The sequence below is a fragment of the Agelaius tricolor genome, unplaced genomic scaffold (genome assembly GCF_023055355.1).
Source record: "Agelaius tricolor isolate 1412-34295 unplaced genomic scaffold, bAgeTri1.0.p SCAF_1, whole genome shotgun sequence".
In the NCBI taxonomy this organism is placed as follows: Eukaryota; Metazoa; Chordata; class Aves; order Passeriformes; family Icteridae; genus Agelaius; species Agelaius tricolor.
In genome coordinates this window covers 109100358-109116889 of record NW_027269261.1, presented here as the reverse complement: position 1 = coordinate 109116889, position 16532 = coordinate 109100358, and the positions used below count along the sequence as shown (strand labels likewise).

General features: G+C 38.3%; 1 protein-coding gene across 9 annotated transcripts in view; it reads left to right on the top strand.

Moving 5' to 3' along the window:
* ATG5 (autophagy related 5) overlaps positions 1 to 16532 on the top strand; it is a 101326-nt gene that overhangs the window by 9711 nt on the left and 75083 nt on the right. For 7 of the 9 annotated variants that reach the window (XM_071446720.1, XM_071446745.1, XM_071446703.1 and 4 more), the window contains 3 exons: positions 3201 to 3279; positions 8797 to 8886; positions 9013 to 9175. In XM_071446720.1, coding sequence (XP_071302821.1) covers positions 3201 to 3279; positions 8797 to 8886; positions 9013 to 9175 — 332 coding nt within the window. The remainder of the gene's footprint in view (positions 1 to 3200; positions 3280 to 8796; positions 8887 to 9012; positions 9176 to 16532) is intronic. The other 2 variants (XM_071446711.1, XM_071446764.1) reach the window with 1 other exon arrangement.

Sequence of the window (16532 nt, the reverse complement as noted above, 5' to 3'; positions counted from 1 at the left end):
TGACTTAGGTAGATTCCATCTCTCCCTAGCAGTCCATCATCCCCAAAAGGCATCCTATGTCTGTAAAAGCCAAGTAAGTCCTTGCTGTTGCACCAGCTGCATGAGCTCCTGACCTGCAGACATCTCTGAACCTGTCTCCTTTAATGGCAAAATTGTGGAGATGCCTCCTTTTCCCTAGAACTTGTAGAGTCACTTTTGATGCTCTCAGGGGTTCTTTGAAGCACTTAAAATTTGTGCCCATGTGGGTAAACGGCAAGGACTAATAATCCAAGCAGAGGACAACTTTGCCAATCTGCAACTTTTCAGCAAGCAGCAAACCTCTGCAGGTTAACAAGTGAAGTTGGCAGATGGGCTCTCTCTCCTGTAGGATGGAGTCTCATAGTGCTATGTCTGCTTCCTCTGGCTGTGGATGGATGTGCTGTTCAGACAGCTCTGATGCTTCTTCAGAACTTCCAGCCTCTTGTCTGACACTGAAGCACTGCCAGTGGTTGGAGAAGGCCTGCCCTCTCTTGGCCAGAGGTTAAGGAAACTTTTCTGTCTGTCCCTCTGGGAGCTGCTCTGGCAGTCACACACTTGGACCACCTGAGCTGGGACAGGCCCCTTTGCAGCCGGCGGCTCCAGGGAGCGATGGGTGCCTCGCTTGGCTCCCTGCACACCCCACACCCACACAGCCAGACAAGGTTTCCTTTCCTGCTCAACCCTTGGTTTCTCATAGCAGAGCCTCTGGATCCCTGAAAGAGCTTAGTCAGGTGTAAAAACAGAATAACAGCTTGGGCTGGTGTCCCTGAGCCAGGACCCCAAACCAAGGAACCCCTGGGCTTTTATACCCTCACAGTCTGTGTGTGATAGTGTGGGGTTTTTCCTCTGTGTCATTGGCTCCTGCCCTGTCCCTGAGTGTCCAGTCACCTGGCAGGGCTGCAGGTCCCCGTGCCTTTTCCTGTGCAAAGGGTCAGCACCAGCTTTGGCCTCTTGCTTGGGGCTCCCATCACATGGAGCTCAACCTGCAGCTCCCTCTGCAGCTGCACTCTGAGCTACTGGCACTGAATGGATTCCTCAGCACCAGAATTCACACAAATCTGGTACTCCCAGACTCCCTGTGAGTCCCCACTGACCACTTCAATGACTGCTGACACTTTCTCTCCAGATTCTCATCTCTGTGAGATCTTGGTGAAGATGCCATTAATCTCTTTGTATTCCCTGATGCTGTGCAGCCCCCTGACTTCCTGCAGCTCCTTAGCTTGGTGACATAGCTCCTCCCTGGTGTGCACTTCCTCTAGGCAAGGACATTTCCTCTGCTTGCTCCAACCCTCAGGAGAGGCCCCAGGCTCTCCTGGCAGCTTGAAACCTGGAGAGCTGCAGCCTTTCTCAGCAGCCCTCCCTGAGTGGTGCCACTCTGTGCTGGAGTAGTTTCTTCAGCAGATGCTAGGGGATGACACCTGCAGCTTGTTTCCATCCTGTCTGAGCACTTGCACATGGCTTTCAGTGGAGTTTTTGTCCCTTTTGTGCAGGTTGTGTTCTAGCCCTGGTAATTGTAAAGGTGGCTCTCTAGTACTGACTGGATGGATGCTTGACCCTTCCTGTTCATAAATTAGCAGAAGACAAAAGGTCAAAGCATCACTTAATCAGGCACCTATTAACTCTGCCAAGCTCAGAGATTTTACTGAAGAAATTTAATTCCATGAACTTCACTATGTTATCTTAACTGATTGGAAAATACAGATGTAGGCCAAGACCTGATGCAGGAGTTTTTGTATGGGTTTTTTGTTGTGGTTTTCTTTTTCTTAGTTGTTTTCTTGTATTAGTTGAAAGAAACTGGAAGTCATTGTTCATGCTGAAAATTTGTGTTCATCTAATTATCAAATCTGATTTTTGTTACTTAACTCACCTGGAAAACCTCTCTTTCATGGAACTTTTGCTGAATCCTTGTTAAGTGTTTAGGACATGATTGGCAGTTAGTAGATAAAAATCTTCATGGTAAAAACTTGAGCATTAGCAGTGAATCAGGATAAATCTGGATATGTATCCTTTTTATTCTCAGGTAAGCTCAGGAATTGGAGTAGTATTTTGTGGTTTATTTTGCTGTTGTGATGAATTTGCCTTCGCTTTGGGGTGGCTCACCCGTAGGGGGTGCTAAAGCACTGTTGTGTGAGAGTTTCACCGCTCTGGAGAGTGGCTTGGCACAGGTGCTGTTAAAGCAACGCTCTTGGTTAGTGCTCTCAGGACTTCCAAAACTTATGTACGTGCTTGGGTCTGCGACCTGAGATCAGTCCCATTAGTTCAGTGAAACTACTGACTTTATAGTTCAGCATGTGTTTCTCTCTTTGTAGGATGAAAAGCTAGTAAGGCTCTTTGGGTTATGATCTTTGAAAGATAAAAGAATGGGTCTTGGTAAGCTGAATGTAAAAAAAAAAAATTGTATCAAAAATCTTGCCAATATCTGTGTGTGAGAAAACTGAAAAAAGAGCTTTTTTACAGGGCCTGTGGAGGTTTTGTGTGTGTGATATACGTTCCATATACTGCTGGGGGCTGTATATTCTGATGAATTTAAAGGAGAGAAAGCTGTGAGACACAAGGGAATATTTGTCAGAAGCAAGCTTTTTTGTGTAACTCCTTTAATCTAGAATGCCACTGAAATACAAAACTCCAATTAATTTTTTTCCTTCCTTTTCATTCTTCTTAATTTGATAGTAAAAATACAGAGTTGATCTTGATCTATCACCTTTCAGCCCTTTTACAGATATGTAATTTTTTCACTCTTTCACTCTTCTCCTTATTCTCTGCATTGCTATATCAGACATATGGAAGAAGGAAAGGATGTAAAGGGTCAGTGTGGTATGAACCCAAGCATCTGAAAGCATGTGTGCTTTTCCTGGTCTGAGGCTTTTTAACCAGAAGTGCTGTTTTGGAAGGTTCCACAAAGCAGCTGTAGGCCACTTAAGGCTGTTGCAAAAGTAGCAGTGTTTTGTGGGCACAGCTTGGAAACCACTGGTTTAGATATTGAACACGTACATTCCAGACTTAATTCTGCCTGTCAGTCATCTAAACTTGCCTGTATAACTTTTCTAAGTTATAAAGTGGGAGTCAAACAGCTATTTTGTGTGTGTGTGTGTGTGTGTGTGTGTAAATGCAGGTATGTTAACTGTGATACATAGAATTAAATGCACGGCTACTATATTAAATTAATATCTTGTCATTTTTAGGCATTACCCAATTGGTTTACTCTTTGATCTCCATGCATCAAATACAGCCCTTCCTTGGAGCATCACAGTGCATTTCAAGGTAAATTGATAGAGACCCTTTTCTTAAGAATGAGTGAGCATGAGATTTCATGACATTTGGAAGCTGGGAAAAGGTTTCATAACTATTTTATAAAACATGTGAATGGTGTGATGTGAAAGGGAGAATATCCATTGTTCAGGAAGCATTTAAAGGTTTCTGTAAATCTGCAGCTATTTTCCATGAGACTCTGTGTGCTTTTACTGGATGTCCTGTAGAAAATTACTCTGTTATAATCTCAAAATCCAAAATTGTTTTTCAGGTTATGAGGCTTATGATAGAACTTTGTATAATGTTTTTAATTTAATTGGTTTGAGTTCACTGAAGATTGGGAAGATTGAGAAGTGCTCATCCTTTTAGGCATATATGAGCATGGTTATGAGATGCTATAGAAATCTTTGAAGTCAGGGAATACTGTTGTACTTAATGTTGGTCCCTTTTAGAGAACTGAGTGAAATGAGTTTGGTCTTGTGACTGCTGAGTCACAGGAGAGACATTATTTTGATTATGCATTGTAAACCCATTAAATATGGCTTAATAGCACTACTGATCTTTGTTCAGAATGGAACTTGAACAAGGTTAGCTTTGGTGCAGGATTCTTGCATACTCTGAAATGCATTGAGACAATAATTCCAAGTATGTTTTGAAGTCAAAAGCACAACTACAAATCATGATATTTAACTTTGAAATGCTAATTTCTCCATTGTAAAAGAAACAGTGTAATAGGAAAACTGATCTGAAGGACAGCACTACATTAATAGGCTTGACTTTAGTGCTTGAGGGATTTGAGTGAAATGAAAAATGTATTGGGGAAGCACTTGTGTTGATTGTTTTCATTGAAACAATTCTCAAAAGTGTGTTAGAAAAACTTTTTCCAACAGTAATCTGATTCTTTTTGGAAGTGTGCACTGAAAGCATACATTCTTATGATATGTATTTCTACATGTTGAAACTTCTAAAATGACTGACTTAATAGATCTGAAGTTGGGGATGTTTTTGAAACCACTGTAATTGCTACACTTGTCTGATAAATGTCAGAGAGCTGGGATGAGGAAACTTCCAGAATGTCCTAATGAAAATGTAGGGCGTCTCGTTTCATAAACCATAGTTTAATTGTTATGTTCTGAGTGCTCTGGGGTATTAACAGTGGCAATGTGGGGATGTTGCCATCACAAAGTAGAGGCATCTTGAGAAGTTGCAGCACCACAGTGCTTTTTAATCAGCAGCATAAATTTGGCTTTAATGTCTATGTTGCTGTTTGCCAAAAGATCAACTACTTTTAGTTTTTCTGAAAGGTGTACATTAAAGATCAGCAGAAATAATTAACTGCTATGGTAGTATTATTTTAAAGGTTGATGTAATTTAGTAATATAATACTGTGGAGTTAGCACCTGCATAATCTCTCTTCCTATTTTGATGTAATCTGAAAGTTTATTTAAATAAAATCCCTCTGAATCCTTAAGTCAAAACATAACTGAAAGATATCAAAGTATGTCAAAATATTGAAGAGGTTTTCATGTGTTACAGTTCCTTACAGCTGAATAGTTTAGGTGTGGGATTTTTGACTAGAGTATTCTTTTCATTTCTGTGTAGTTATTCTTCAAAGAGTCGTAATTCTTATTTGGCTTAATTAAACAGTGTTAGATTTTATGGGGTTTAACTTTTGTTGTTGTGGCTGTCTGCTTTCTTCTACCAATGCATGCAGTCAACAACAGATATCTCAAACATCTGTAAAAAGTGTTTTTAAACTTATTTTTCAAAGTTAGCCTCCCCCTATCAGGTTTCCTTGTTTGAAGTTAAAAACATGGAAAAGGCTTATTTCTGTTCAGCAGAAGTTTTCAAGTTGATAGGTGTTTGTAATTGTCCTCCTGTGTTATGTATGCAGACCAAATCATAAACACAGTTCGTTTTTGCATTGAAGAATCAGTTTGTTAATTTGTACTTCTGGTATGCAATAAAATTACGTGCATTGTATCTTGTAAGGTTGAAAAACAGTTGCATTAAATAGTTGCAGAAGGAGGAGGCTGAACAGCATACTGGGGTCTGAGAACCATGAGAGGCTGTAGTCTGGGAAGTTGCTTTTGTTATCCAGGTGTGGCTTTAGAGGAAGGAGGGAAATTCTACCCCTTCCTGTTAAAACCATCTCACCTTACTCTGTGGCCTGTTTAACACTGCTGAGTTCTCAGTGTGGTAATCACCTCTCCAGATTTTGGGCAGTAGATAAGATGGCAGCACTGTTGGAGGAGAGGAAATTGTGTGTGCCAGGGGAAATGCTGAGGTTCTGATGAAACCATTGTCTGCTGGTGCCTGCCTCTCCACCCATGACCTGATGTACAGGAGGAGAGGCAGCAGCTGTCCTTGTGTGACAGTCATCGTCTTTGTGGTTTTTTAGGTGAAAACTGGATCAAGTGCAATGGAAATGAAGTACTTTTCCATGTAGCATATGGATAAATTTTGGAACTGCTAGGAGATATAGTGGAAGCCAGAGGTATAAATGGGTTTTTTTTAAAATCAGTCTTCTTAAAGAAAAGACCACTGATGATAACCAAACACAAATATATAGATGTACCCCCTGCCACTGGATACATTCCTTATGGTTTTAATGCCCTATTTTCTGTAAATGTAGTCTAATGCAAGTAGACTGTCACAGGATAAACAGATGTTTTGTGAGCTAGAACTGAGAGATAAATATGGGTGGAATGGAGTTATGAAACCAGACTGTTGAAATTGTCAGTGATGTTTTTGGTACAGTTTTTTGTGAGAGGTCATTTAGTGCTCTTGTCTGTACAGACAGTACCTATTTCTTGGTGACCAGGTCATACTGCAAGGATCTACTGGTATGTGAAAACAAAAACCAGAACTCCTTGAGCTTTCTAAGAAAATCAAAGCCAACCCTTAGTAATTGTTCTTTCAAAGATGCAGGACATGGAGGGAGCAAGACACACCAATGAGAGTACTTGAATTAAAGCTACTTATGTCATCTGTTAATACTTTTTGCAAATCTCCTAGTTGTATAGCCAGGAGTGGCAACCAGTTTACAATTGTCCCTTTCTTCAGGGATCTGAATGAAGTTATTTATGATTGATCAATATTTCTTCAGGTAGAAAGAAGGCAAGTAGATTTCTTTTTAAAAATACAAGCGCACATGACCTACATTTAAATATAAAACTTATTATTTTGTACCCTGAGGATAAATCAGCTGGGATGCCATGTTTTCTGTTGACAGTCTCATGTAGGTGAAACTGTTTCATATACTTCTTGCAGGTGTGCAGTGTTTCTTTCTAAGTCGTCACTTTCATGTTTAGTTGTTTCAGCTTCTCCTCACTGTACTTCATAGAAATGTGTCAGTGTTTTCCTACTAAAGAAAAGCATAGACAGCACTGAGGTTCAGGAGTGTTTTCCAGTCTTTTACAGTGTTACTCCTTAGAAGCTGGGAAAATTAATCTTGCCACACCTAGTTCTACTTCTGTGTTTAGATTCTTTACATTAGCTTAACTAGCTTTGACCAGTTTTAAATAGATCCTTGCTGTTCTGCAGACAGCACTGTGTATGATTTCTGGAACTCATCCTCAGGGAGTGACATTAGCTGCAATTTGATTTGAAATTCATTGCAAAAATGTCAGCAGGAAGATGTCTGCCTGTAGAAAGAGAAGAATGTCCAAAAAAAGACCCTGCAGTCCAATATTTACACATGTGTATTGAAACACTTGTTGTAACAAAACTGTTGTTTTCATAAACAACTTAGCTAAAACATCACTTTTTAACTAGGAAAGTCAGTTTCTAGGTTCTTATATTATTTGGCATTAGGTATGTACCACTGTTTTTTCCTTTGTTCTGAGGGATGCCAGTGTCTCTCTTTGAATTCTTGTGTGTAAAGACCTTTTTTGATCTTTAAGTATGCTATTTCTGTCTATTTGTTTCTTCTGGATTGGTTACGAGACTTTACATTTTTATTTGAGCAAGTAAATTGAACTTCTGAAAGAATTTACAGGCCTATGCAGATGTCAATTGGCAAGTAACAGTCCCAGTAATGTTTTCCTAGTAATCTTGGGCCCAATTATGCTGAGACACTCAGCTTTGTAGGGTTGAACAGGAGCAAGGTCTGCCCCAGAAGAACTTTCCTTATTGTTCTGTCTTCTTTAATGTCTTTATACTTGGCCATTCTCATGTAAGAAAGTAGATTTACCTCTGTCCTTAGCTTTCTAGTCAGCTTAACATACACCAGTCCTAACAACAGCACTTCCTTTTGCAAGTTCAACTCAAACCATGTAAACTTTAGTGAAAAAGATATTGGCAATCTTTTCTTTATGCCCCTGTTTTTGGAAAATACTCATCCTTTTGATCCACAGTTTCCAGAGTTTGGGTTCTCACTGTCATAAGGAGGAAATGCTATATGAAATTCCATTATTTAATTTCCAACTCTTCTCAATAACCTAATGAGGAGGGAACTATCACTGTTTTACCTCAGAATTTCTTTCAGGTAAGGCAATCCCCAGCTCCCTTTTTGATATTTTGGGTTTCTGTATTTTGAAGCAGTCTTCACTATTTTTCTTGAGGTTATGTAGGGGAATGAAGGTAGGGTTTGTTCCAGCATTAGATTGCTCCTACTTTGACATGGTAACTATGTTGTAGAAGCCTTTGAAAGATACCCCATTATATGTACTTGTATTTCCAAAATGGTTTTGACAGTCCCTCACAAAAGCTTTCTAAAGTGGCAGTTTGTAATGGATTAAGAAGAAAGGGCCTCTGGTGGAATAGCATGAGAATTCAAGTATACACATGTGGCAAGCCCTTGTTTGGAAGAGGAGTACTGATGATGCCACCACTCTGGTTTGGTTCTGAGGTTTGCTCCATTCAGCATGGTCATAAGCAACTGTGAAAATAAAGTTAATTAGGAGGTAATAGGGGTGGGATTTAAAACTTCTGAAAACTATAGGTAGTTGATTTGTGGTAGTGAATACTTGTGTTATTATAAAATGGTAGGTGATAAAATGGTAAGTGTGGATAAAAGAAAAACTGGAGGAAGAAAACCCACAACCTCTACAATGCTGGACTTCTGATCAGTTGATGTTCAAAGAAATCTTTTTTGTATCTGAAGGAGATATACTGCCATAACTCCTTAATAAATTCATTAGGAGAGGCAGTTGTCATTTACTGAAGGGTTAAGAGTTACCTGAGCAGTGGTTCTTGTGCATCTGCAATGCTGAATGCTGTGTGCCAGTGTAACCAAGCAAAAGGGGTATAAAGTCAAGTCATACAAGCTTGTGTGACTTGATTTTATATGATCTGACAAAGATTTCCAGTGTCCCTGAGGAAAAATGTTTGTAAGTGGCAGATATGCTACAGTTCTTATATGTGCTGGATACTGCTTGATTTTCAAGGAACTGCATAGAAATGGTTGATAAAATATCATAGAGAGCCATTTTGTATTAGGTGCTTGTCACCTCTCATCATTTTCTTCTATTTAATGTCTGAGATTGAATATCTGCTTGAAAACATGTTAAAATTCTGGTTTTACAGAAAGTTGTTGAGCTTTTATTTTTCCTGAAACATTTTCACTGCAACCTGTTTCTTGTCAGCAGAGTGAGAGAATGGTTGTTACATTCTTCTGTAAGTAGAAAATTCCAGTGTGCTTCTTTTGCATAAATGTGTGCCTATTTAAAATTATCATTTATGCTTCATCATACAAGGTATATGATGCATTTATTTTTCTTGATCTATCATTTATTTTTGTAGAATTTTCCAGAAAAGGATCTTCTACACTGCCATTCTAAGGATGTGATTGAAGCTCATTTTATGGCTTGCATAAAAGAAGCAGATGCTTTAAAGCACAAAAGTCAAGTCATCAATGAAATGCAAAAAAAGGATCATAAGCAATTGTGGATGGGATTACAGAATGGTAAATACAACACATTAAGTATTAATTATATTCAGGTTGAACAACCTAGTAAATAATTTCTTCAAATTTCATTTATTGCATGAGATATAAAATGTCATTGTTCTGCAGAATTTTTGTCTAGTGTCATGGAAAGCATTGATGGTTTTGGTGGTTTATAATTTTTTTTTCATTAAAATAATCATTTTGGTGATAATTTAAATGTGCCTGGAGTTATTCAAGGAATTAGATAGGGTCGTGACTGTTTTAAAAAACCAAAACTAGCAGCAAATCAAAATAGATAAATATTATCTAGTGTACTTCTGTGCAAATGATGGTCTTTATTTGGGAGACACCTGGGGTGTACATATTCAGTATTAGCTATCTTGGACCATACATAACTAGAGGAGACAATCTCTTAACACTTATGGATTGTCACTGGTACAAGTAAACTTTTAAAAAAGTTGTCCAGTAGATATAATAACTTTACTGTTCTCTCTGCCATTTTTTTAAATTGCTTGATGGCTTTCACAAGGACTTCTGCAAAAATAAGTATTGACTTGGAAAAGTCAGCAAAATAATTCAGAATAAGATCTTTAATTAGTGTTCTTACTTTGCACAAATGGTATGAATCAATATTGCAGTGCACAATAAAACTTTTGTTTGTAGTGTCCTCTGTATTAAGGCTTGTAGAGCTTGTAAGTTAAAAAGCTTTTGTAAGTATTTCAGAAATTGCTCTCTGGAATGGGGTGATCATGTTGCTTTCATTGCATTTTTCTCATCTCCTGAAGCTGTCATTTCTATTATCCCTAGTAAATTTATTTTATGGATACATTTTACTATAAGCATGAGAATGTTTATTCTGTGTTGTGGGACAAAATACTGAACAGTTAGAATTAATGTCTTCCCATATATGTATAAGAAAAATTAAATGACAAAGAAGAACCTTAGAATGCAAGAAGACTGGAACCATATTTTTGGTTTAGACCAGAAGGTTCCATGTTAGTTTTGGTTTAATGTGTGTGTTTAGTGGGTGTGTGGCTTTTTTTTTCATTGTTGTTTGGTGGTACTGCCTTTCATATTAAAGGTACTCTAGTGATAATTTTGGGGATGAATCGTTATTAGAAACTCTGCTTTCTATTTTTTATTTAATTGGACGAGAGTTAGAAATTAAAGCATTATCTTAATTTGCCATTTGAGTAGTAAGATCTTGAGGAAGCCCATGCATACTTCCAAAATGAAACAGTGGAAGTTGGAGTTCCTTTAACCAGAAGTTACAGAATCTTGATACTCTCGGTATTTAAGGTAATAGGACAGATAAACAGCATGTTTTTTTTGTTTTCATCTTAGGCTTTATCTTTTAGTTGATTATTTGTCTAAGAATATCTTCAGTTGTAGGCAAAGGAGAATATTTCTGTTTTGCACTATAATGTTAAGAACAGAGGTTGCCTAGCAAAGTTGATTTCAAGGTTTCACTGTACTTAATGAGAAATTGCACCTGTGGAATCTGACACCTGAATGAGAAGTTTAAGCAATCTTTCAAATGCTAATTTTAATTTCTCAACTCTTCATAAAAGAGAAACAAGAAAAGCTTGTGAAACCAAGAAAACTCTTTTTAAGCATGTTGTATCTTTCAATATGTTTTTATAGGTTTTCGTTTGAGATGTAATAATTTTGAACCACTTTGTGAAACAGAATAAATGACCACAAAAAAGAAAAGAAAGTAGCATTTGTGATAACTGCTTTGTAAGTAAAGGTACATCTGCAGACTGTTTTTGCTGTGCAACTTCAAACAATTTTCTTCAGTTCTTAATTACAGGAAGTGTTATTTGTTTAATGAGTGATAGCATTACTTAGAAGACATGTCCTGAATTTACATTTTTGAAACAAAAAAATCCAGTTTTGTTTGGAGAAATATAACTATCAAGTAATTTGGTACAAATGTTTCTGCTGAGAAGCAGTTACTTGAACAGGTAACACATGAAGTTTACCAGTTGCTGTAAGTTGCAGCACAGAAGAGCTGTAATAGTGAATTTGTGGGAAAATCTTATGCTGGTAACAGCTGGTGGTTATTCATATCAACCTTTACATCCTTCCTCCCACCATTTCTGGTTTTATGTTAATCTGATACCAAATCAGGAAAGAAAACAAATTCTTCTATTTTGTGCTGTGTGTGGTTTTTCTTGCCCTTCACAGACAATTTTTGATTCATAAACCAGATATTTCTGAGGTGGAACACTTCTTTGGGACAGGTACATTTGTGACCAGCCATGGATGTCTGTCTGTGGTAGGGAAGTGATAAAAGCAGACTATGCAGCTATACTGACCTTTGTTCTTTTGTATGAATTGTTCACATTCTTTGGTCAGAATTCATGGAAAACGTTACTACTGTTTTTGCTTTGGTAGAGTTATGGCCATTTTTATCATGCATGAAAGGGATTTTCAAGTGGGTGGGTTTTTTTCTTCTTGCCTTTTGTGCAGAAAAATAAAGGCTTTCAGCTTTGAAACTCTTAAGACTCTCTGGGCCTACTGATGAGTCAGGATCAAACCAATGAAATCCCAACTCTTTCCAGGGGGAGAGTTGTATTTTTTGCATGGTTCAAAGAATTAATATCTGTAACTTCAGTATATAATGGCTCTGATAAATGAGGGGATTTAGATTCAGCACATCTGCTTTTTATCAGTTGTGGACTAACAGAAGCGACTGTGCCCTGAAACTTTCACAGGCATCATTTATAACCAATGAAGAATAGACTTGGTATTTCTGATACATGAGTGGGAGAAATAAACAGAAAGAACTCATAACTATTTTAAGGTTTCTTTTATATATTATAAAATATAATGAAGTCATTATTTTACTGAAAATATTATGGAAAAAGAATGTAATGCTCATTCATGCTGTAGGGCTTACCAGAAGTTAAGTGGCCATGTTGAATTGTTCTTAGTAGAGGAGAAAAATACTGCAAGCATTCAGAATATACAATATTTTATATTTTAATGCATCTGGTATCTTTCTTGCCTTACTGACAGAATCAGGCCTGTGTTGTCTTGCATTTCATTCCAAAATCTATGTAAACTGTTCTTGGGTTTTTGAGAGCCAGAAGTTGTGTTTGTTCTCAGTTACCACATTTCTGTTTAGAAATGTTCAAACTGCAAAAAAGGGAGTGTCCTACAGCCTTTCTTGTGCTGCATACACTTCACCCACTCAGGTTGGATGGGTGTGTTTCTCATCCTCCCAGAGAAGTGGTGGAAGCAATGCTGTCCTTTACCCCATGGTGAGCATGCTTTAGTAGCTGAGCAAATCTTTGTGATCTCAACTCATCATTTGAAATTTGCTTAGAAAATCTGGAGTTTATCAGGAGAATGAATAAAAAAGCTACTAATTTTTTAATTCACAAAGCTACCTTGTTTACTTCTTCCCTGTATTGCTACCAAAATGGGGAGTTTTTTCCATGCTTAATCTGTGGAGGTTTGGTTAACTGTGAAAAAAGATTAAATAATTCATTTGAACTTTGAAAATTAGTGTATTGGTTAAAAGTGATTTTAAAAACCCAATCATTACCTTCCTGGGCTTCCTTAGTTAAAAATGTCCCAAAATGCATCAAGTTGCTTTATAACTAGCATCAGTACCTGCTTATTCTGGAGTTCAGCTAGCATGGCACACACCAAACACTGGTGTTGCTGATACCATGGAACTGAGGGAATGTGATTTAGACTGATTCAGATAGCCCTGCACAAAGTCAGCCCACTGCTGGTTGGGTGTTGAGCAGGGTCTGGCTTCAAGCAGGCTGGACCTGCAGAGTAGATCAGCTGGTTTTTAATGATATTCCAAGTTGCATAATTTCTTTTTTTTAAATCCAAATATGGGATTAATCTTTTTGTATTTTGAAATTTTAATTTCTTTTATTTTTTTTTTTTAATTTTAATACAGTGTAGTTTGTATTAAAGGGATGTTTTGGGTTTTTTTCCATAGCCTTCCTGGGAATGTTTTGGGTTTTTTTCCATAGCAGCAGGTTTTGTTTGGGGTTTAGTTAGTTGTGGTGGTTTTTCTGGTAATGGATTGTGACCTAGACCTCACTGTTAGTTCTGCAGTGTTTATGGGATTGTTACTCTTTCTGCACAAATGACTAAGCCAATGCTCCACTCATTTGGGTGAAGTATTGTGAGTCTAAACTCCCATCCCTCTGAAACTGCTTCTGGCTTTGTTTTGTCCTCTGTGCTGGCTTGGTGTCTGCTTGAATAGCTGCCCTTTGCTGTGGCACAAAGGTGGGGAATTGTTGGCAGCTTGCATTTCCCCCTTGCCTTTCTCTTCTCTGCTCTCAAGCAGGAGGGCAGAGCAGGTCTGTCTGTCTGTCTGAGGGCAGAGCAGGTCTGTCTGTCTGTCTGAGGCCAGTGCAAATCAGTGGGTCTCAAAGGAGGGCAAGAACTGTATGAAGGCAAAGGAGGAAGGAAAACAAAAGGTAACACAACATTCACAATCCTACTGAAGTCTCTGCCACGAGAGGAGGCTGCCTAGAGATGAGGTAGAGATTGTGTTTCTAGCATTTTCACCCTCTTGGGTTAGATGGCCATGTGTCCAATGAAAAACATTACACTCTGAAGGAGCAGACTTCAAGGTCTCTTTTTGCTGCCTTCTACTTTTCTTCCTCCCCTCCCTCTCAAAATAAGTCATTTCCTGAAAAATCTGTATGGGCTAACTAAAATTTAGAGTAAAGTGTCTCTAAAAAATAGACTTCACTTTTAAATTTAACTTCCTTTAGTTGTTGAGGGTTTCTTGTTTTGCAATTTGAAATGTTTCTAAGTTACTTTCTCCTAGTAAACGCCTGAATTCATTAATATGCATTAATATAGGGGTTCCTTAGCTTTTAAGAAAAACTTTTTATAAGGAAAAACATAGTACAGGGAAAGCAAAGTGGGTTAGAAAGTTACATGGTGTTATGCTGGTCTGTTTTCATATTTATAGAGAAAGCATAATTAGAAATGAAGAAATCAAAATTCCTAGGCTATCTTAGACATGGAGCAGGGAGCTGGTGGATGGATAAAATTGTTGGGAGTCCTTTTCCCTTTGACTTTCTCAGGAAAGTCTGTAAGAAGCCCTGCTTCTAATTCCTATACAACCTGTGGGGTATGTGTTTCAAAAATGGCTTTGCCTTTCTCCTGATCCTATCTCACAGCAGAAGTGAGTGCATGGGTGATTGGCCAGCACTGAACCCACCACACTCAGCAGTGCATTGTTTGGGAAAATCTCAAAATTGGGAAAATCTTAAATTGGCAAACCAAAACCACTACAACTTGTATGTCATCAGAGCTTTCCTTTTAGTTTAAGTGACAGGGCTTCTGAGATCACCTGGCTTTTGCTATAGAGAAAGCTTTGTAGGATCTGTGCATTTTGTTATTTGAAGGAAAGAAAGGAAGTAGTCCATCTTGATTACTTTCTTTGCCTAAACCTTTTCCAGGTAAACTGGCGACCTAGAAAAGAAGGGAGGTGGTGGTAAGGAAACTGTGAAGTACTTAAAGTGAAACTTCTGGTTTGTGAGTATGTTTAGTAAGTGAAAAGAATGTTGGTAAGGTATGGCTCCCTTGTGTATACTATAAGAAAACAGGGGGAAAATGCCTTTTTGATCTGATAGATAACCTGAAGAATGACATGCTTTCTTGTACAGTCTTCAGAATGTCCTCTTATGTTGAACGTTGTTACTTTGCTGTCTGTCACATGAAGAACATTTTTACATATTTCTGTGGCTTCTGCTACATTAAGTCAAAACTGTTCTAAGGTCCTGTCTCTCTATATCTGATAGTGACTCATATATGAAGATAGTCTGAAAAGCTCAGTAAACTTGTGTTCCCTTTTCATTGGTGGATTCGTATTATATACCATGATTTTTCAAATGCCCATGTAAACTGGGTATTTAATAGCAAGAATATTTTAACTGTGGCAATGTGTAAAATGGAAGAGAAAAATAAATATCTAATAATGTCATACCAGTATTTCAAGCTGTGATCTCAGAAAAGCTGTCACTAACTGTAGTGATCATTGAGAGTCAGATATGTACCAAAATCTTCCTGAAGTCTTTGATAGTTGTAATTATCGATGTTTTTATAAAAACAAGAATATGAACGATGAATTTAGGTGAACTAAGTAATTTAGAGACAAGTCTTTATATAGCTGGGAAATTACAGTAATCAGCTGTTCTGAATAGCACAGAAACTAGTTTTAAAGTGTTCAAAATATTTATTTCATCAACAAAAACTCCTTCATGCTTGAAGCATACCACACAAGAACTTAAGTTTTTATAAAATTGGTTAGAAATACCAGTGAGCAGAATTATGTATGCATGCAGAGTCCTAGTCTTCCTGGGAACAATGTGGAAGTAGTATTTATAGTAAATTTTGAGAAGCCTTTTTTTTTAGCTACAGCAGTTAAAAGCAATGCTTGTTAAAACATGAGTCAGTAGAAAATATGCTTGCTTTAACATTAAAGGAATACACTTTGTATCCTTGACTTTCAGCTTCAACTCTCTGTACCCTACCCTAGTTTGATTATATATATGTGACAGATTAACCCTTAGTGAGTTTGTCTGTGAGTGAAGGGAAAAGTTGATGGGAGCAGTTGGTGGATTGAAGGGCAGATCTGCCATTCAGAGGGGTCATGATGGGCTGGACCCTCCCAGAGCTGACACACAGAGCCTGGAAAAAGCCCATGGGAGTCTAAGATCTGACTGGGAAGCAGCTTTCTGGAAGTGGGTAAGGGTGAACAAGAAACTGGGTTGAAAGCCTCTTGTGTAGTGTTGCCAAAATAAAGATTAACCTGGGAGCTACTCAAGCTGTTGTGCCCCCTGCTTGGCTCAGCACTGGTAAAGCTCTACTGGGAGTGCTGTGTCCTCTTGGACCCCAAGACAAAAGAAATGTGGGCAAACAGAAAAGAATCCAGCAGAGTGCTGGTAAAATTCTCAGGGGCTGGAGCATATGCTGGATTATAGAGTGGGGCAACTGCCTTGTTTGGCCTGAAGATGAGGAGGAAGCTGAAGGTGGATTTAATACCAGCTTTACCTGAAAGGAAGGCCCCCAGAGCAGATGGAGACAGACTCCCCTCACTCTTGTCTCCACTGTCAGTAGAGCTGGGCAATTACCAAACAAGAAGCAGTTACTGGTTACAGCAGCAGGAAGTCTGATGGTACATGGGGAAGGGAGGGTGGGGTGTGCTGGGGAGTGAAAGTGCTTGAGTGGAAACCCACAGGGATTGTCAGACTTCACTGGGCAAGGTCTTGAGCAAACTCATTGAACTTTGTGAGGCAGCTCTTTTGGGACAGGGTGAGGAGCTGTTATTCCAAAGCTTTACCTCTGAAGGCACTGCCAAACTAAAGTTTTTCCGTCGTTCTTG